Source organism: Hyposmocoma kahamanoa, unplaced genomic scaffold, assembly GCF_003589595.1.
Source record: "Hyposmocoma kahamanoa isolate Upper Pololo Valley unplaced genomic scaffold, ASM358959v1 94, whole genome shotgun sequence".
Classification (NCBI taxonomy): Eukaryota; Metazoa; Arthropoda; class Insecta; order Lepidoptera; family Cosmopterigidae; genus Hyposmocoma; species Hyposmocoma kahamanoa.
Window position 1 is genome coordinate 2,732,265 of NW_020654878.1, and position 22,076 is coordinate 2,754,340.

The window sequence follows — 22,076 nt, forward strand, 5'->3', positions numbered from 1 at the left end:
AACACACATAAGATAATTTCGACGGCTCGGTAACTGGACCCTTAGCTCAGTTGGTAAAGGTGCTGAAGAAATGAACGGTGCAGCATAGATGTGGGTTCATGTCCCACCGGGTTGACGATATTTTTATGTGTGTTAGATCTTCCTATTCAACTTCCACGTTATTCACTTTTGTTTTGACAGTAATATATCAAATTTAACGTAAAGGGAAAAAAGCGTGATCATTACGTTTATAGCATAACAAGTCTTCAAGATTCTATGAAAAATCATTCGACGAAAAGTAATTGCACATAAAGGGAACAATTAATTTTAGTAGTGAGCACGTCTAGGAGCTATGAGGTCAGCGGCGTACGGTAAGACACATTAAATTTACCATGTACATTGTATACTGACCTTGGAGTACAAAGATCTAAGGGGCACTGCGCCCGTCACCCTGAGACATAAGTGACAAGTCACATGTGCCTGTAATTTCACCAGAACCCTTGCCCTTCGAAACCGGAACGCTGTAATGTTGACGTTAATGCTTGGCGGCAGAAATAGGTAAACTGGCAGTACTTCCTTATCATGTCTTCTACTTTCCTATCTACCGGTTTGCACTGGCCCATATTGTGCAGCGTCTAATGTTGACATAGCGTCTATTTACGTTAAAGTAGTAAAACCGCACTGTATCCCAGAACTGGATAGGGACTCGAGCGTATCAGGCCCTGTTCTCTCGTTCTCCGTCTAACATCAACTAAGTCAAAGAAGTAATACTCAATACACGATATTAAGAGGGGGCAGAGGAAAAATTCCTAATCTTCGATTTGATTTTAGACGGGTATATCTACTTTAAAGTTAAAAATAAAATATTGTATGAGTAACTACACGATATATTCAAGCATAGACATTAATCAGAAACATAAAACAATAAAGTTTTCGTCGATGGATAAAAATCACGAAATGACGTCTAATTTTCACATTTTTTCGATTTATCCTCGAAATGCTACAGGTTATTAGGACAAAAATTAGATAATTAATTATATTTATGCATGATCGACAACTGTCACTTCAGATTTTTTAAATCCCTTTAGTTTTAGAGTTATTCCGCTAAAACGAATTTGGTACTTTTAATGCGCAAAATTCAACATCTCCTGTCGCATGTCACGAGAACTTCAAGCACATATTTGTTTCACAAATTTGGGCGGAGCCAACGTCAAAACTTTTTTGGCATAAGAGCTCTTAAAAATCGCTTGATGCGAATGAAGCTTCGTACTTGGCATTGTCTATTTCCTCGAGTATTATTTATTTGAAAGTAATTTTGTTTCGGATGTCGAACGAAGAACGAGAATAGACCCATGAGTCTGTAGTGGATGTAGTTAATAATGCAAATATAGGAAATATCACACTCCTAATAAAAATAAAAAACTTCGTCTACAAACTTCTAAATATTAGAAATATGTAAAATTTCAACTTCATTGAGAAGATCTATTGACAGCTGTTTACACCAAGTGTCACCTCAAATTGGCGGTATTAAATCGAGTAAACTTTATCTCCAACAAGATAAGGTTAAATTTCATTAAACAAAAAAAAAAGAAAGATCGCGTCGCTGCTCCAATTTTGAGGCAATTCATGGATGGCTTAGATCATCCATGGATGGCCACTTTTCGCAAGAAATACTTTTTCAGAATCGGAAGGTGATCTAATAATGTTAATGTTATGTTGTGTCTAAGATATTTTGATCAGATATCATTTATGAGAAATGGCCGGGAAAAGGTGTTTCCAATGAGTAGATAAATATCTACAAATAAAATATCTAAATATATTTTATAACCAATAAATATTAATTAATTCGACTCATCCGTAGAACAAAGACCTATGTGCAAGATGCTGCATATTCTCGGAACATTGTACATTTCGTTCGTTGTTTTTGACTGCGGATATCCACAGTCAAGATCGACTGTTGTTCGATTTTATATTTCCGAAACGAAATAAATAATAAATGCATAAAATCTGAAAACACCCTTAGATTGGCCTTTTGAATAACGAGATTATGTTTTAACCTCTTTTCGCTGTACAATCACATCGGACTTTGTTCTTCGGATGAGTCGAGTTAGTTTTTCAGATTTCGGATTTCCGGAAACACTTTTACTAGATCGTAAAATAAAATTACTCATTTAGGAAACTGAAGTTGGATTTTATACTAATTCTACTGGTGTCATGTAAAAAAAATGCATTATACAACTGGAGTTTCACCAAAGTAAATATTTTTTAATGACCTACAAGCAATAGCTTGTTTTATATAATAACCTCACATTTGGACTACCATTTTTCAAATACGATTTTACGATGCTATTATATATATATTACGATGAATATTTTTGGAAAAAATGATGAGGTATCAAGTCGCAATCTTGGAAATATACGTGAAAGTGTTACTTATTAGATGAATTGAGTGATTGCTTTAAAATTTAATCAGTTTTGTTTAATATTTGTTCAAAGTGGATTAGAACTAAGTATAGATACTTTACAGCAAATCGAAAAGTATTCGAAAAAATTAACATTTGGTAGTATTAACCATTCCATGTAACTACTTTTTGTGTCTCTTTTGCAACACCCTTTTAACCATTGTTTATGAGATAACTAAACGAGATATTTGGAAAACGAGTGACCACTGATAGAACGAGCATAAACAAGCGTGTTACATATTTTCAAATCGTCCGTCCTTGTCAAGCAAGAGTATGTTTGGATTTTCCTTCTCGAACTCCGTCGGCTTACGATCTCTTTGCTGGTCGGTCCACTCCCCCTCCCCCGCCCCCCACTCGCCGACCTTCTCCCCTATGACGTCGACTTCTTCTTTAGCTCGCTGCTTCTCCAACTGTAAGATAGCACGCACGTTAGTCATGGTGATGGGAGGAAAGGTATGAGATAAACAATGTAGAAAATGATAACAATGAATCCTAGTTAATTTGAAAAAGTACTTTTTTAATGATCTTTGTTTTTATCATATGACTTAACAGTGAAAGTTGTAACAACTGTTGAAACAACTGAGTAAATTTCTTGTATACCAATTATTACTTCTCTTTGCGACCGCTAGGGGTGCTGTACCATAGCATATTTTGTATAGTCTTCCTTTTTTAAAGATGGAGTAAATGACATTCTTCTCGTAAAATTTTAAAAAGTCATGTAGTTGTTATCGACAATAAATTGTGAATGTTACGGCGTTCTAATGATTACTAATTATAGCATCGGGAACAATAAGGGCGTTGGGCACCGCCCGGGCAAAGCCCGTTTTGATGTTATTGCATCAAAACATGTAAAACACTATCTGGTATCTTGTGACAAAAAGTCATTTCGATCTCCCTTCAAGATGGCGTAAAAAAAAGTCTGATACGAGCGACTTCATCCTCAACATGGAGCCTCTCGGAGGTCAGGGAGACCTGCTGAAGATGATACTCTCGATTCATTTTAATCCAGCGAATTTAATGAATGCTTAAAATTACGTTTAAATTTGTTTCAATGTAACTTTTAAATAAGACTGACTCACAATTTATTTCTTTAAAAACCAATGATAAAACGAACGCCCCATTCAATTACCGGTTTGGTGCAACAAGGGCGGATCTGACAACGAAAAAAAATTTTTCCAAATGTTTCTAATTGTTTTAAAATAATAATAATAACATCTGAATCTTTTAGCTAAATCATAGGACAGTTAGTAATAAAGTACTTAAGAGTCATGTTATAAATATACATATATATAATTTGAATTTTTGAATTTAAAATATCGGAGAAAACTTTTCCTTCGATGCTAACTATATTTTTATATAAAATATTATTTGGGAGAAAAATGCAAGGTGGCTCGAATTGTGTGTCCGGGTCTGTATTCACTCACTTTTTATTTTTATGGCTCCATCAATATGAGAACTGATGATTTTGCCAATGTCACAGTTGAAAGAAAAAAAAACGAAACAAAAAAAAATTTTCGCTAAGCTCTAATAGGACATTAACCGGTGTCGGTAAGTTGGACTACGGGAGTACTCAGTTGAGAATGTAAAACAAAACAGCAAAACAATATTTATAAAAAAAAGATATAAGACATTACAAATTTATTTTCAATTTTCTCGAATCTCACTTTTACGTGATACGCCCTTGTTACACCCAATGCTTCAACTGCGTTATTGTATTCTTTATTCTTAATTTGAAAGTTGGTCTAAGTATCAAATTCAATATTTAGTCATACACATTTTAATAACGACAAATGAATTTGATTATGCTAAATTAAAGCAACGTCATGAAATGAGACTTAGCAGGGTTCAGAGTGTGCACACGCGCACCTCTAATAAAGAATGCAATGAGTGGAGTACAGTAATGTACGCCGACCTGTTACCTCCGAGTCCTTCTTAGCGAACTTGTCGAACATGTTCGCGTACATAGCCTTCTCTTTCTGTTTTTGCTTCTGGATCGTAGTACGACATACTATAATCTGGTTCGCTGCTGCCTGTGGACATTGAAATCGTAACCTAAGGTCCAAATGCCATTTATAAATTTAGAATGTCACAAAAAAGGGTTCAAATTTAACTGATTAACGTTTACGTTATATAATAATATAATGTTAAAATTATAAAGTTACAGATGATAACATAAAAAACAAAAGCATATAAATTATTTATCTAGTTCTTACAATTGTTGCGATCTGAAACTATTGTTTTGGATCTAAATCGGTTTTTTTTTTCCAACATTCTCAACCGTAACTATGGAACATGTGGATCTACGCTCGTTCGACATTCCGTCAAAAAAAATACTGTTAAATAAATAATACGTGATAAATCAAAAGGCAATGTCAATTGTGAAGCTTCATTTGCATCATACGGCTTTTAATCAATTTGGTCGAGTATTACTTATTTGACAGTAATGGACGGACTTAGAACGGGTGTAGACCCCCTGTAAAGTCCGAAACGTACTATCAGAGAACAAAAAGTAAAGACAACGGACACTCTCCGTCCCTCCCTAGCTTTAGATACCGCACCACGCCCCACACATTGCCGGTCACATTGACTGAACGACAACAAGGCTGCCGGCGAGCCGTTTTCACGCGAAGACGGCTTTGATATTTGAATATAGTTTTCATTTATTCATTACGAAACTTGTACGTTAATATAAAACCATTTTACGTTACTATTTATAATGGTCGTGAATTGTGCTGGTCACGGCTGTTTATCATCATTTTCCGAAAGATGAAACGAAGTAGGCAAGTTAAAAAACTTTTGTTTGAGACTCATTCAGTTATTGTTTTCTTCATTTATTTACTGCAGAGTAATATATGTATGTACAGATTTTTTTTTTAAATTCAAATTCAAATTCAAAGTAATCTTTATTTCATAGGTAAGCATTATTACACTTGAAATCGTCACAATATTAAACTCTACCGCTCATTCGTAAGGCAGATTCCCCTGAGAAGAATGAGCAAGAAACTCTAGGGGTTGCTCTTTGTAAATAACATTTACAATATTTTTTTTTATTATTTGAAACATCAGAGATCGAGACTACCTCCATGAGCTAAACGGGTTACTACCACGGATTTTTGTCATCCAAGTACGCAGAAGTTGTATAATAACCTTTAGTATAAAGTTTTTGTTTCACTATAGTTTTAAACCTCGTGTAAGGCAAATTTTGTATATCAACCGGAATCTTGTTATAGAAGCGTATACATTGCCCCTTAAATGATTTTTTGACTTTGTGAAGACGACTATCAAGAAAAGCTAGTTTATTTCTATTCCTCGTATTAATAAAATAAATAACGCACACACTCTACATAGGCCCGCACTAGGCAAACCCTGTGTCGCGGGTGCCATGGACACACACATAGACAACCACAAATTACAGCCAAACTCACGAGAGATATAAATGTAGGCCATACAAACATTTCTCCCGGCCCGGGAATCGAACCTGGGACCTCTGCGTGGCAGTAACCGTTCGGCCACCGAGGCAGTTAAATCAATGTAATGAGGCGCCATGACTGAACAATTCCGAGTAGTCCCGGGATTTGTAGAAGGGAATGTCCACATTATTCTTTAGTTCAGCTAACTTAACTCTCTCGATTCCGATCACTGCTTATTACAAAATATAATAAATTATATAGATTTTAAGACTTTCGTGGTTATTCACTAAATGATTGTCACTAGTAACAGGTTTCTTACCACGGTATAACTTCTTTTTATTTTTATTTTCCCGATATTTCGGAACGGTTGCACGCTCCATGGTCACGGGTTGACTGGGTATAATAAATTTTCCAAAAATAAATTATGAGGTTTTTGTTGTACTCAAAGTCAAACAATCATTTATTCCTTAAGTAAAATAAATGTACACTTGAAAACTTCACATTTAAGCTATCTGCCACTTTTTAGATCTGTGTTTAATAGTAAGGTTGCAAATTTTATTCACGCTCCTGTGTTTTGCAACGAACCGCACAGAATTATGACTGTTTATAGTATAGTTTCCCAAAGTGCTCCCTACCGCATTTGAAAATTATTATAATTAAACTATACTACATATTTATTTTTATTGTGATTTTTTTGTGTTAAATTAATATAAAAATACGTATGTCAATTATTTTTCGTAGTGATGGTGGGCAGGTCAATGTGGTGGGCGAAGAAATTTTTTAAATTGCTATAAAGTTTGGGAACCCATTGGGAGCGATACATTTAAATATTGTTATTTAAAAAGTATTATTAAAAGTCATGGAACAAATTTTCTTGCTTATGTCAGTAATACAGTCCTGTTTCTTAGTGGTAACCTATCACAAAGTCGAATTTCTTTTTTCCGAAATAACGTATGTTCGAATTTTCATTACACCGAAAAACGAATTATAACGGAACCGTTGTCCTTTCAGGATATGTTGGATGTTTATTGCAATAACACGATTAAGTTCGCTTAGGTTAGCTGAAGTTAGGGTTAAAAGAAAAAAACATTTTCCTCTCAAAATTACTTTCGAAGTTATGAAAATTCGAGCAAATCTTATTTCTGGAAAATGTCATTTCGGACTTCCTAACCCTTCTTAGTATTTTATAAATAACCGCATATACGCGACTGAGATCCGAAATAGTAATTTCATTTCCGAAACTTATTTAGTAGAATATTTTGATTTCATATACACCCTATACATACGTATTCGCCATGGTCCTCACACTAAGCAAGCCTGCTTTGTTTGGTCCCAGACATGCAATTTGCATACAAAAGCTTTAGCCTGTTATTGTGAAGTGGGTTTTTGCTTAATATAACAATATCAATGAACTGTCTGACCATCACGATATTCAATTATTTTTGTAAAATTTCTCCACTATTTTATTATAATTATTAATACAAAGATCGAACAATAAGTAAAAATTCCTTCAATGCGGCTGGATTCGAACCAGCGTCTTCCAGCAAACCGTGCCAGACACTATGCCAACTAAGCCACAGAACGAACTAGCGGACCTTACGAATTTTTCTAAGTGCTTGTTGCACGTCCTTGTTTATGGTTTTAAACGACTTTTTGGTCCATGAATAAGAATAAACATTATACGAATCCAATTCATACCTTATTGCCAGGCTCGAGATCTACGATTTTCTGAAAGTCTTTGATAGCTTCATGTGCTTCTCCCAATCCTAAAAGCGCCTGTCCTCTTCTAAACAATCCTTTTACGTTATTATCATCGTGTTTAAGGGCTTTGTTTGCATGCTCTCTAGCTTCGAAGTGGTGGGGAGGTGTCACTTTTAAGTATACTAGAGCAAGATTCAAATGAGTGGATACAAGGTACTCCTTTGCTTGGTTTTTGTTCTCGTCGCTCTCACTGTTGTCTGCTGGCATATCTGGAACGTTATTTAGTCTTCAGGCTTTCCGATGTAAAACAAAACATTATGTATACAGGTCGTGATATTACCAGAAATGGGCAGTGGGTTAAAACCAAATTAAAACACGCGGGTTTTAGTCCATTTCTGTCCAAAATCGTGGGCGGAAACGGCGAATACGGCATTTGGTATAATTCCACACTTATTGCAAATTTCGATGTAAAAATAATTTTTTTAGACGAAAAAGAGGCAACTCCACTTTGCAATTCTGTGGATTGTCACTACTAAGAATGCTTATTACAATTTAATTTTTATGAAAATAGATCCAAGTGCATATGATCTAACGATTTTTTGTATCGATTTATTTCAATGCGATTTTCAATTTTCGCAAATCGACAGACGAATGTTACAAAGACATATAAGTGCGACTTGACAAGCAACGTCGTGCTACCGGCTCACGACATACCAATCTCGCTATTCTATATCGTTTTTCGCGCAAGTCGCGCCCTGTCGTGCTAACCTTATTGATGTACTGCACTTGCACTGCAGTTTTAAATCGCAAAAATCTATGGGGCACTGCCACTGCCCCTTTCGTCCTGAGATCTTAGTTTGATACATCGAGTATAATAAACCAGAAATAGAGAAATGTCATTTAATTTGTTTGAAAACTATTCTGCCAAATCATTACTGCGCTCCAATTGGCCAGCCCGACTTCGAAACAATTGACAGGGGTCATAATCGACTAGTTTAACTTCGAGCTTAGCTATAATGGACGAAAATTTAAAAATTACGTATTTAATATTTAATTACCTATGAAATGTGATTCAGTTTGTATTGTAATTAGATGTTTTTCTGTTTTACCCCACACCACCGACTGGAACAGCCCCCCATTGTTAGAGATATTATCTTCAATACAATAAATACAGAATATTTTTGGAATATATGGAGACGTACACATAGGTCAGTTGTTGGCGCTGTACTATTTCAGTTTTCTAATTTGTGATTTTAACGCAAACGAGAGTTGATATTTAAAAGTGATATAAGGCACATTTGCCTAATGAGTGGCCAGTGGTGGATGGCCCTTATTTCGTCTCTATTTCTGATTATATAAGGTCAAGCGTTGATTTATCGATTGGTAACAAGTCATATAATTGTAAAAAATCATTGTGCTATGTTATGCTATGTATGTATTCCGTTCCGCCGCAATATAAGTTGAGTCTGGTAGTACTGCCTTCGAAGAACTTTTTTACAAGGAGCTCTACTGCTGTTCTACTCAACTATCAAGTATTTGGTGTGGTTGTTGCATGGCGCCTTATTATCCTGATAATTATAAATGTAGACTTACCATCAACTAACGAAACGACCCGTTTGTACATTTTAATCGCCAGCTGGTTTTTACCACCTTTGAAGTAGTTTGTTCCTTTCTCCTTAAATAACTTCGCCTGTTCCAGTTTTTCTGAACCATCCATTGACCAGATTTCTTTTGCTTTCTCGAAGTTTTTGAGAGTTACAACATATTCAACCGCTGAATTTGGTGGCACTCCTAATTCAGCGTTACCTTCAGACTTGAAGGCGTATTTAGGTTGGATGGTTAGTCGACTTTTTTCACCTTTTTGGAACTTTTCTAAAGCGCGTTCAACGCCTTCGCAAATATTGTTTTCGCTACCTTCTCCAATGGTAAATGTTACTGTTCTTGTATCGAAGACTTTGCCGTCTGACAGAAGTTTTCCCTCAAGCTCCACTGCAAAAAAAAGTTAATTAGCATGGAAAAAATTTGAAATTCAGTGTAGCAGATAATCAAATTACCATGAATTACTCTGAATTCGCATAAACTCCGACCAAGTTATTTGCAGGGCTGGGCAAAATACATGCTATGTATTTATTCAAATATAAATTACAAAATACTTTCTTACATGTGTTTAAAATACGAAATACAAAATACTTTCATGAGGTGTATTTAAAATAAAAAATACAAAATACGTAATTTTGATTAGATTTAAAAAAAATACACATTACAAAATACTTTACACTTAAAATAATAGGGCAAGATCATTGACTTACAAATAAATGGACGACGGGTCTAATACAAAAACCACGAAAAAAATGTCCCAAGTCAACCTATTTAAACGTAGTGACATGTAAAGGAATATGAAAAAGCTAAAACGTTGAATTTAAATTGTAATGTCATCGCAGTACTGTCTAATTTTGCTTGCTTCGCTGTCAGAAGAAACAAACGAAGACTGAAGCGTGAATGACGCTCTGTATACGATTTTAACGCCCTATAAGTTCGGACACTTTTTAGCGCGGACCCGACGTCCATATAATTGTAAGTCAATGGGCAAGATAATAGGACGGGGCAGGGAAATTCGGTTCGATACGTCAATAGCGCTGTGCCGTCCGCGTAGTAGAATTGTCACATAACATAATACATGTCAGTACATTAAAAAAAACGTATTTTGTTGAAATGTATTTTACAACGAAAGTATTTAAAAAAGCCATGCATTTTTATGATGCTGATCCAAAGGGCCAATGATAAGTATTTAAATTAAAGGAATATTATGGAATTTTACAAACAATGCGTTTTACTGTCGACATTCGTACTTCTAGATATTTTTTATAATATCTAGTGACTGGACGAACAAACCGCACGCCTGATGGTAAGCCACACGCCTATCCATAACAGTTGCTGTGCCACTGCGCCCGTCACCCGCTTATTTTACCAAATAATAATTTTCGGCTTTCCCTTTTAAAGTGTTACCTGACCTACTCCGTAACATACCATAAGGAATATACTACTTTCACATTTCTCATATCCTATTACATCCCATTGTATTAATTCCATACAAACGCTACGATCGCGTAGCAGTGCTGCTACGTGAAAGTGCGGTTTCACATTACATTTATAACGTATTATTCTATCAGAACAGTGAATAAGGCTCTAAGAATTAAAACAGTATGAGTTGAAATTACAACAATTATAATATTGACAAGTTTGTAGGTCAGCGCATTATCTACCAAAAAGACTTAGAGAAAAGTTTTTAGTAGAAGTATGGAACAATAAATCAAGATAACTACTAACTAACAATATGTTTTCTACTTTTTAACACTGTTTTTGCCTTGTCCATAGTAAAGTTCATTTTTCCATTTCGGATGTAGAACCAAACAGAGAAGCAAGTATTGTTATAATTATTAATACAAAGATCGAACACTCAGAAAAATCACTCAGAAAAAATTCCTTCGATCCGGTCGGATTCTAACCGACGTCTTCTTGCATACCGTGCCAGACGCTATACCAACTAAGCCACGGAACGAACCAACGGACCTCACGAATTTCTCTATGTGCTTGCGTCGTGTCTTTGTACTTGGTCTTTCAACGACTTTTTAGTCGTAGCGCCATCTATGAGAAATCTATTACAGATTTATCACCCAGTTAGTACCTTTACAGCTACCAGTCCTTGTCCTTTCGTTACGTGGCTTAGTTGGTATAGCGTCTGGCACGGTATGCAAGAAGACGTCGGTTCGAATCCGACCGGATCGAGGGAATTTTTTCTGAGTGTTTTTTCTGAGTGTTCGATCTTTGTATTAATAATTATAACAAACTAGTGGAGTAATTTCACAAAAAATAATTGAATATCAATTCAATAAAAATTTAATTAACACAGAGAAGCAAGTAGCTGTTGAAAAAACTTCTCGAGAAGAAAGTATTTCATCTGTTGTCCTGGCACTTGTTCTTTCCTTTAGTCTATACTTTGTACTCTTGTCAACTATTTTTACTTCACACTGTTTTGCAGTATGTATCTAAAAAGTAGATTGGATACTTCTTAATGCAACCAACAAGATTTTTGTTATAAGAATGGTTCATAGCACAAGAATTATACAACTAAATAAACTTTACAAGTAATGTGCAAGTCGGAGACGTATGGACTACACAAACTCTCCATGTTTTCTTTTTTTGCTGTTATGCTGGTACTAGGTTGGAATAGCAGTTTTTGTAATTCACTGTCTTTTGATTCACTTGGATGCTGGAAACATATTATTAGCTTTATATAGTATAGAATAGGTAAATTTACAATTATACAAATCAAACTGTTGAATTCATACTTCATTTAATATACTGATATTGCGCAGCTTGACTGAGCGTTTGAGATTTGCTCATATTTCATAATTTTCACTTTGAAACAGTTCACCAAATCTCCGGTCGGCTACAAAACTAATAGAATAATATTACCTCGGAAATTTCACAGTAGTACTAACAGTGAAAAGAAAGACAGTGTTGTTTTATAGAGGTTTATCAACTTACTTCAAAGTAATCTTCACAACAATAAATAGTGAACTTTGAAGTATTGCAATTTTTCTCTAATATGAACAAAGGATCTTGTTTGGGTTATTTATTGAACCATTCTCGTAGGTATGAATAAACCACTTTCTGTATTCCATAGCTGTGTTATATTAGATATTTTGTTGTATTCCATGGCTGTGTTATATTTGATATTTTGTCTCCCGGCAGCGAAATTAAAAGTTCAACTTCAACTTTTGTATCTATGGCTCCGTCGTTTTGCGCGACGATTGCAAAGATAGTAAGGTTATGTTTACAAGCGTGAAGTGACATTAAAATTTTTTGCGTTTTTGCTTTGCATTACGCCCGGACAAAACATTATAGAGCCACTGACGACGTCATTGAAAGTCAAATAAAGATCAATACTATTTTTTTTTTAATATCAAAAATCTCAACGTAATATTAACAAATACATAGAAAATATTAATCAGCAACCTTATTCCTCGAAATGGATTTTCAAATAGAGAGTTTGAAAAAACAAAACAATGCCCATTAGCTCTTTCAACCTAGTTATGAATTAATACGAAACTTGTAGAGTGGACAAACGTCAAAACGGCCATCATAGCGTGCCGGTACTTTAAGAGTTTTAAATCGCAAAGATCCGAAAGGCATTGCCACTGCGCCCATCACCCTGAGACACAAGTTGACAAGTCCCATGTGCCTGTAATTTCACCAGCACCCTTACCCTTCTAACCGGAACGCAGTAATGCTCACATTACTACTTGGCGGCGGAAACGTTGAACGAACTCTTGCACAAGGAGCTCTACTGCTACAAATTATAAACTACTTCCACACTATTCAGATTCATTCTAGATCAGCACTATCTAGATTTAGCCGGAATTTTGACCTTTTTCAAAGTTACGATATAATAATTACAGAGATTAGCAGTCTTCTTGAGTTACTGGTTCATGGTATAAGTAATTTTATTTCGTACATAAAATAAAATACAGTGCAATTTCAGATAAGAAGAGATAAAGAAGTGAAATATATTATTTTAAATATTATAGCATATTACGTAAGTTGTGAACAGGCGGGAGTCAGTGTAACCAGTCCCAAAAAATGCTTAAAAGTACAGTCAAGAGCACGTCAAGCTTGACACTTTATACTTTGGACCGTTCTTATCATAAGCGGCAAAGAGTTGGATTCAAGTCTTAAGTGGCACGTCAAGTTTTACAACTTGACGTGCACTTGACCTTGTACATATACTTTTAAGCTTTTTTTGATACTGCTTAGGGCGCGTTCCCATTATGTCGTAACGACAAAATAGTCGTGCAGTTTAAATGTCGTGACTTGTATATTTAACTGAAGTTGTTCACACATAAAACAACACGATTAACTGTCGTTGTAACGTTTAACGACTTTTTTGACGCTACGACAGATTGTCGTGACAATGGGAAGAGCTAAAACGACAGTCGTTCGACGATAAATAAAACTTTACGTGTGTGTGATAATCGCAGCTTCAAACGATTCTGGCATGCAATCAACAGTCAGTTCATTATAGGTTCGTAACGACAAAAAAGCGGGATGATGATATACACTTCATATAGCGCTGTCTCACAACGATTTATTTTAGGTCCCAAACTTAATCGTAATAAGAGTACATGGTAAGGCCCAAGGCTACTGCCGTGAACCGACAAATTGTCGTCACGATCTAGTGGGAACAGCTAAACACGACAGTCGTTCAACAATAAAATAAACGTCTACGACAGTCACGACAGATAGTCGTGGTATGGGAACAGGCTAAGCGTGACAGTCGTCCAACGATAAATAAAACATTACGACATAATGGGAAGGCACACCGAATCCCGCCTGCTCGGCAAGTAAATACCTACACTTCGTTCGGAGTGTAGGGTTGTTACATTATTATTTTAGTTGTATCTATAGTTTGTATTTGAAAAAATTACGTTATTCATCACAGTATTCTCGTACTAAATCGAAATAACCTCTGTTATCGCGGGTTGGTATCTTCATGATGGAGTGTGATTATGAAAATAGAAATGGGATGTTGAACAATTCTGAATTTGAGGCACTCTTGGTCAAACTACCACAAAAAATACAATAAACTCGTCTCTTATTTCTTTAATTTATTGACGCTTCGGATGATCCGCGCTATGCAACCCTAGTGCACCGCGAGATTATGCGAATATGTGCGTCTGCGCGCGGTAGGCGTGTACACTTACAAGGCACGCTGTCATATTCGTCTTATTATAATAAGGTATAGAGGACTTTCATCCACTTCATGGCAGAATCTACAGTACCTATCTGCTCTCCTAAAATTGGACATGCGGTTGTTTAAACCACAAAAACCCGTGAGAACCTTGGATAGCAGTTAAAAAACTAACGTGAAAGGAAGAAGCAAAAAAGGTTCAGCAATTGTAGGTCTTCAATGAATAATAATAATAACGCACGCCCTCACAACCCTGTGTTAGGGAAACCCTGTGTCGCGGGTGCCATGGACACACACATAGAACACCACAAATTACACCCAAACTCACGAGAGATATAAACGTATAGTCTGTCTTTTTTGAAGATGGAGTAAAATGACAGTTTATTGCGCAAAAGTGTTGCCCGCTTGCAAGCAGCTAGTGATTTGACAGTCGATAAATATTATATCGACCTAACCTAACGACTGAATGTTGGTTACGCTTATGAATAAATCGCCGAACTTTTTAATAGCAGTAGAAAGAATTCGTCCAGAGAAGTACTGCCACCATACCTTTTTCTGCCGCTAAGCAGTAATGGGAACATTACTGCGTTTCGGTTTTGAAGGGTAAGGGTGTTGGTCAAATTACAGGCACATGGGACTTGTCAACTTATGTCTCCGGGTGACGAGCGCAGTGGCAGCGCCCCTCTAATCTTTGCGACTTAAAGCTCTGAGTGGCACTGCAACTGTTACGGACAGACGTGTCGCTTACCAACAGGTGCACGACTTGCCTTGCTTGCTTGCTTCGTCTCGCCACTTGGCATCACATAAAAAAAACGTTTCATCTGAATCATCATCGGCCTATTATTCATACAACTGCTGGGCACAGGTAAGAACCTCATTTCCGAAAATTCCTACATACATATAATATATAATAATAACGCACACACTCAACTTAGCCCCGCACTAGGGAAAGCCTGTGTCGCGGGTGCCACGGACACACACATGTCAATGGCACAGTCTACTTGTCAAAATAAGAATAAAGAATACAATAACGCAATTAGTAATCATTAGAACGCGTCGTAACATTCACAATTCAGATACTTTTGTCAAAATTTTACCTACTTTCACGTCTATCGATAAAATTGTCGACAACAACGTGACTATTTAAAATTTTACAAAAACTGGCAACCCTGCAAATGATTGAGACGAAATTAAACACTGATTGTATTGAGTTTGTCGAATATTTAAGATAAATCGTACCTGTAACAAGTGCACCATCGTTCGGACTGTCAAACCCGGATCCTTGCTCAATGATATGACGCAGAATACCTTTGTTTTTATTCGGGCTTAGGTCCTCCACTTTCCAGTCAATCATTTCAACCTGTGGTCAGATATATTTTGGTCATTATCTATATGGCATGGTTAGTGTATGTAAATTTGTACCACATCCTGTTAGTGATAACAAAGTTGTTTCGAAATTCAGTTTAAATCAGTGTTGATAATTTGGTGGTAAAAAACGATGTGACAGATGGCGAAGTATTGTTCATGCAGTGTTTAGGGATGTCATGGACATAATGAATAGTTTACCATGAATGAAAGTACCTTACAATATTGATTAAATCTCTCATGTTCTATATCACGTGGGACTTGTCAACTTATGTCTCCGGGTGACAGGCGCAGAGGGCAGTGCCTCTCAGATCTTTAAGATTTAAAGCTCTGAGTGGCACTGCAACCGTTACGGAAAAGCGTATGGCTTAGGAGCACGACTTGTTCGTCCCGTCACTTAATATTATTTTAAAAAATCTCTTCTAAGCTGTAAATTAAGTCTACTTGTTGTTGTAAACGTCGATTTATGCAATGCCTTATATTTGAATAACTTGAAATGCTTTTCTATTAAATCGTATAAATGTCCAAGACTCATCCATCACAATTTGCGCTCCAGAGGATGGGTGTCGGAAACGGATAAAATTTTATATTTCACTGCGAACTGAACATCAAGACTGACGATCGAGTTTTTATGTCCACTTGCACTAAACTGTATTTTGATTCAAACTTTCACGATTTTCACAAATTATTTGATTTTTTAATTAAAATATGTTTAATACACGATTAAGTGCCGAACTAAAAATCAAATAAACTTAGTATGTCTTAAACCAATGCTTGCACTGCAAAAGACACTCTTAATGCATTGTGTTAACTGTCTTATCAATTTAAGAATTGGTTTAAGACTTACTTAAATTTAGTGCAAGTGGGCGTTAGAGTTTCGCGAATATTACACATTGGAATATTTTTTTGGATCTAGTCGTCACTCGTGACGTGACCATGGGGCCAATAAAGAGCCCGTATCGATGGTTTGCTTCAAAAAACAAATATACGCGATCAAGACTTGACTTTCAAATGCTTTCAAATTACATGGTGGCCCTATTTCTTTAGGCAGTTGCCATTTTGCCGTATCGAAATTTCGACCAAAATTCAGCCAAGAGTGGCCGAGTGGTATTTTGCTCCTAAGATTGCCATATATATATTTATGCAGGCATACAATACAGACTACAGTCAATTATTTCATAGTATGTAAATTTACATGGGCAGTTCATACAGTAGTTCACAGACATGTATACAAAGTTAGTACTAATTAGTAAATGTTAACATCTAATACACGCTTTCAAATCTTTGAAATAATAATCGAAATTCGTAACACATGCAAATACTTAATATTAATATGACGGTACTAACTTCAAACTGCAGCGTGGAGTTGGGCGGGATTTTGGGTGGACTTCCAGCTGCTCCATATGCGTATTCAGGAGCGCAAGTAAGCACACACACCTCGCCTTTCTTCATTGTCGCCACGCCGATATCCCATGCTTTTATCACTTGCCCTATGGAATTAAAGATCTATGTGTTAGTGAAGCAGTTCAATATGTTTTATTGGTTTTAAGAGTCTTACTGAAAAGTTCTGACATGGCTGCCAAACTATATTACAAAATTTTAAGTTAAGTAACACAACCCAGTTTTGACTTTGGACTTAGTTCTGATCATCTTCGCGTAAATACCAAACTAACAAGTTTACAAGACGGATAAAGAAAACTAATTTATACGTTCTAGTTCATATTTTTCTTTTTTTAGCCAACTTCAAAAAAGGAGGAGGTTCTCAATTCGACTGCATGTTTTTTTTGTATGTTACGCGATAACTCCGGTATTTGTGAACCGATTTTCATGATTCTTTTTTGTTGGAAACAGGGTACCTCCATAGTGATCCCATTTAATTTTGAAGAAAATCATTCACCTCTAAGGGTGGCTGTGCACGCATGAAGATTCATTTTTATAAATAGCGCCTAAATGTAAACGAAGCAATTATTTTAATGGTTGATACTGCTATTCTCCAATTCAAGGCGTTTTTCTCTCGGAAGATACTTTAAACATCGGTATCGAGTTTGAGAACAGATTTTTATTATCTCCTGTGTCAAGTCCCGTATAGGCGAACTAGGGGATGAATCCGGGTTTGCACACTTTCCGGTAACCGATTTCCATAAAACTTGGTAATTATATGTAATTCCATATCAAGTAACGGGACGACCAAGTCGTGTACCTGGTGGTAAGCTACACGCCTATCCATACCAATGGCCATGCCACATGATCTGAGGAGCACTGCCACTGTGCCAGTCACCCTGAGACATAAGTTGGCAAGTCCCAAGTGCCTGTAATTTCACAAGTACCCTTACCCTTCAAAACAGGAATGCAGTAATGCTCACATTGCTGCTTGGCAGCAGAAATAGGTAAGGTGGCAGTGCTTCCCTGGACAAATCTTTCACAAGGAGCTCTACTGCTACCTTTTTGGCGAACAACTAAATTTTGCATGGATAGCCAGGAGGAGCATTTTCATAATTTTTCTTCCACGAAATATACATATTATAACAATTAATAAAAATAGCTACGACCATTTACAACCAAATTGGATTGACTTCATAAGATGGAATTAGACCATTAAGTAGTTAAGGACGTATGGCAGGTAGAGCTGTCAAATATTGTTATGAGAAACATGCTAAAATTCTGTAATCTCATTATGAGTCTGTCATCTCGAAAAGAAATTTTTTACACAGCCAGTCTTTACACGTGTTCCTGGCCTTAATACAAATTAATTTAAAAAATCACTTTAAATGAATCCATTAGAATAAAATTACCAATGACTATGTATGAATTCAAAAGTCAATACCACTACTTCCGGATACAAAATTTACCTATTTGTTTTTAACAGGTAGTGAGAACTTCATTAAACTTAAAATTTAACTTGACTGTAAAGACTGATTTACATTTTGACATACAGACTGCGTATTAAAGCAGTATGTGACCTCCAATACCGGTCAATATCCAATGAATTCCATTTGCATTTGATTTTATACATGCCGTGTGCATTTGCCTCCTATATGCTGTTATTTAAATAACTTCTGTGTCTATTGAAGAACTCGACTAGGCCTTAGCAGGGTTTTGTGGCTTGAACAAGCACATATCAAGTATTGGACAAAGAGAAAACAGAGAATGTAGATTCTGCTACAAGGCAGATGAAACTCCTGTGCATCTCCTCACCCAGTGCTGCCCTCTAATGGGCGTAACATATTTCCATATTGCGTAGGCACAGGCCGCACCCAGAGGACATAAAAACTGTCAGAGCCAGGAATGTCCTTCAGTTCCTTAATGCTGTTGGTCTTAGCTCCAAACTGTAATGAGTGGTGATCACAATAGATCATTTAATAACCATAGGCCCCAAAGGAAGCCACCCTAATAATAATTTTAAAAAAATGTGGGTGGTAAGCCAAAAATTTTTGGAAACCTTTGATTTAAATGAATGATGTTGGTTATTTACTTGGACATAATTATGTAAACAAGAACCAACCCACACCTTGAGTGAAATTGAGTTATTGTATTTAGGTAGAACTCCAAACATGTTTTTTACCCACTCACAAAAGATCCAGGCAATATACCAAGCTAAAACAGAGAAAATAAAAGTCCTTCAGAGTACCTACCCTAAATGAGAAACTTTTTAATAGTTAAAAAAAACCATGCTGCTTAACTTCATATAATGCATTTTTTTAAATATGCTAAATGGATCCATGTCACATGTACTGAAATACTTTTTTTTTAAGGATATTTTGCAGTTGTCCGCTGGTGGCCTTGACTGCGCCACTGGAGAAAAGAGCGAGCTGAAGGCTCATAAGCCCTAAAATAAACTTAAAGCTAAGTAGCGGGCCTGAGGGCGCTCAAGTGGGCATGGACCTCGGCTCAGGGCGCTACTGGAGACTTCCGCCAGAAGGGCGTGCAGTAGGAGAGAATCTACCAGCGTATGTGCTGAAATGAGGGGGCTCTACGACCTCGACGGTTGGTGCGTGAGGGACGGGACTGACTAGCGATCTGGTGGCCTTCAAAGTGGCGAGAGTGATAAGGTCGTCAGGGTCGTTGAGGACTTCCCTTGGCCGACGGGTCCTGTTTACGCGGTGGGGTTGTTCCCTGAGGAGGTCGTAAGAGGATGCAGCCACCACGACGGGGTTGGGGTGGTGAGGAGCAGAGTCGAAGTATTTCCTCGATGCCTGTTTCATGAACTGAAATACTGTAGATCTTTAGCATTTTCATTACAAAAACTAGAACATGTTTCTCGTTAACTAAATAAAAAGATACATAATGTTTTCTATTTATTGCTATATAATATAATAATTTCCCCATATCATTCGCAATGCTACACATAACTCAAGTTATTTGTCTCAAATAAGTTACCTATTTATTTCTTCACACTGTTTTTACAAAAATCTAATTATCTCGAATGTGACATTTTGTGGGTTGGTTCTAGTTTGCATAACTATGTCCGTTTAGTCTTCCTACCAAGCAAATAGACCCGAATCTACATGAAAATAATGTACCGGTAACATTTTAACGGCCCCGTAATTGGAGGTTACAAAAATTATTCCAATAGTTTTGACAACACCAACCTTTGCCAAGTGGGAATTCAAACGGCTCATCCCTGTCCTTACTGGAGTCGAACTTGGTGCCGTCCAGAAGGGTACCGGTGTAGTGCACCGTCACCTGGCATCCAGTGTTAGGAGTATCAGTGCCTTCGCCCTCCTTGATTATTCTCTTCAAAACACCGCGGTCCTGCTCCTTCGTGATATCAACACCTTCATCCACGGTCATTATGGCTCGAAAGTTAATTACTCCGCAAAATGGAACAGAAATTAGCGCTATAAGCACGTTGATTCGTACAGAAAGTATTTACTAGAAATCACGCGGGCTTGCATCGAGTTCACGAGCGAAATGAACTGACTAGTGTTGAGTTACTCATGCACGAGGTAACTCGTTTGTACCACTCGCTTGGTTAGTTTGTCACAACACCTCATGTCATAAAAATATCCCACCTCACACCTCACCTCATGTCGCACTGCTTCGAATTCAACAAATGCAACATTAATTGGTCTTGCACTGCCCGCTTTGTAGCTGATTTTACATCTATGATCATCAGTACTAAATAAAAGTAGTATTTAATTATACTATATCAAAACACTTAAGTTATCCAAATTATTGATATCATAAAGTTATGAAAATGTGCTTAAATATTAAACCTATCCCGTCTGTTGAGTCATTGCCGTAGGTGTAAACATTGTTGCCACTACCTCACCTCATGTGAAGCAGGACACTGTACCGCCTCATTTTTTCAAATGAGTTACTCCCTCAAACTCATTTTAATTTCATGTCCTCCCAACACTAGAATTGACGAACGACACTTAAAAAAAAACGAAACGTATTGCTGTCTCTTTCGTCATTATAGATATAGCGTGCTAGAGCGAAAAAGAAAATACCAGAGTAGAGTAGACCTGTTTCATAGATCATTCCGATAACCCGGGTCAATCATGATCCTGCGGAATGGAATCCTGGTCAAATGATTGAACATTCATGTGCGATCGTTTAGCGGTTTATCGGGTCAGTCGTCACTCACGATACTTCCCTGGCGTTTTAAAATTCTAATTATACAATTAGCTTTTATTCTTTCCTGCTGATGGGTAATGTTTACAAAGTTAAATCACAAGTAACAAACATAACTCCTACAAATCAAAAATACAGACCAAAAAAATTATGAGCATTCAAAATTACTAATCTATTATTAGTTAGTGCACTCTTAAATAATCACAACATACCGAAAAACAGATTAAAAACTTATAAAATTACTATGTAATGGACATTACGCCACGGAGCAATAAGGATCACAAACTATTATGAGATACTAAGATAAAAGGGAGCATTAATTATCCTGAATTGCAGTCTGCTTGCCGTCCGCCACGTAATGCAGGATTATGAATGTAGTCGCAGCGTCCTGCGAGACTCCGTACGAGGGCCATATGCAGAATAGTGTGTGACCAGTCTTTTGCCTGCACGGCGGACTGCCAAGCAGGTAGTGAATGGGCCGTTGATGCATTGATTGCTAAACTCATTGATCCGTTAATCCACTAACTCGTTAACTCGCTGATCGATTGCTTGACTTTTTAGTTCGAACTAACGAAAGGCAAACCGTATAAACGAGACAACAATAATATTGTCCGTTCCAGACTGAGTGTCAGGTGAATTGTTAAATAATCTCTAAAATTATAAGACTAAAGTCGAATATTGCGCCCATGACCCATGAAACTCTAAATGATCCAGGTTATCTAGACGCTCATATTAGACACTAATTGACAACACCAACAACAAGAAGAATAAAGAACTATTCATACACCTCAGTGGGGGTAATCTCGATCTCCGTCCGAAACAATTACTGTC

The 22,076-nt window shown here is 36.7% G+C and overlaps 1 protein-coding gene across 3 annotated transcripts; it reads right to left on the reverse strand.

The window, feature by feature from the left end:
* Positions 1-1,180: 1,180 nt before the first annotated feature.
* Positions 1,181-20,554, reverse strand: LOC113237760 (FK506-binding protein 59). Of its 3 annotated transcripts, none has more exons than XM_026474398.1 (7): positions 20,258-20,554; positions 17,016-17,158; positions 15,543-15,663; positions 9,146-9,541; positions 7,550-7,821; positions 4,361-4,471; positions 1,181-2,851 (listed from the first exon to the last, which is right to left on the reverse strand). In XM_026474398.1, exons 1-7 carry the CDS (start codon positions 20,457-20,459, stop codon positions 2,675-2,677), a joined length of 1,422 nt encoding a protein of 473 aa, XP_026330183.1. In that variant the 5' UTR covers positions 20,460-20,554; the 3' UTR covers positions 1,181-2,674. The 3 variants fall into 3 exon arrangements, with proteins under 3 accessions (XP_026330183.1, XP_026330185.1, XP_026330184.1); XM_026474400.1 differs by lacking the exon at positions 20,258-20,554 and adding an exon at positions 18,864-18,887; XM_026474399.1 differs by having other exon boundaries at positions 2,740-2,851; positions 4,354-4,471.
* Between the last annotated feature and the right edge of the window lie 1,522 nt (positions 20,555-22,076).

Bases quoted from the DNA above. Each gene is read 5' to 3' on its own strand.
- LOC113237760 (XM_026474398.1), bottom strand. From the start codon at position 20,459: ATGACCGTGGATGAAGGTGTTGATATCACGAAGGAGCAGGACCGCGGT. The intron at 17,159-20,257 runs GTTGGTGTTGTC...TTAATTCCATAG, and splicing joins TGAATTCCCACTTGGCAAAG to GGCAAGTGATAAAAGCATGG. The intron at 4,472-7,549 runs GTATGAATTGGA...CAATGTCCACAG, and splicing joins ATCTCGAGCCTGGCAATAAG to GCAGCAGCGAACCAGATTAT.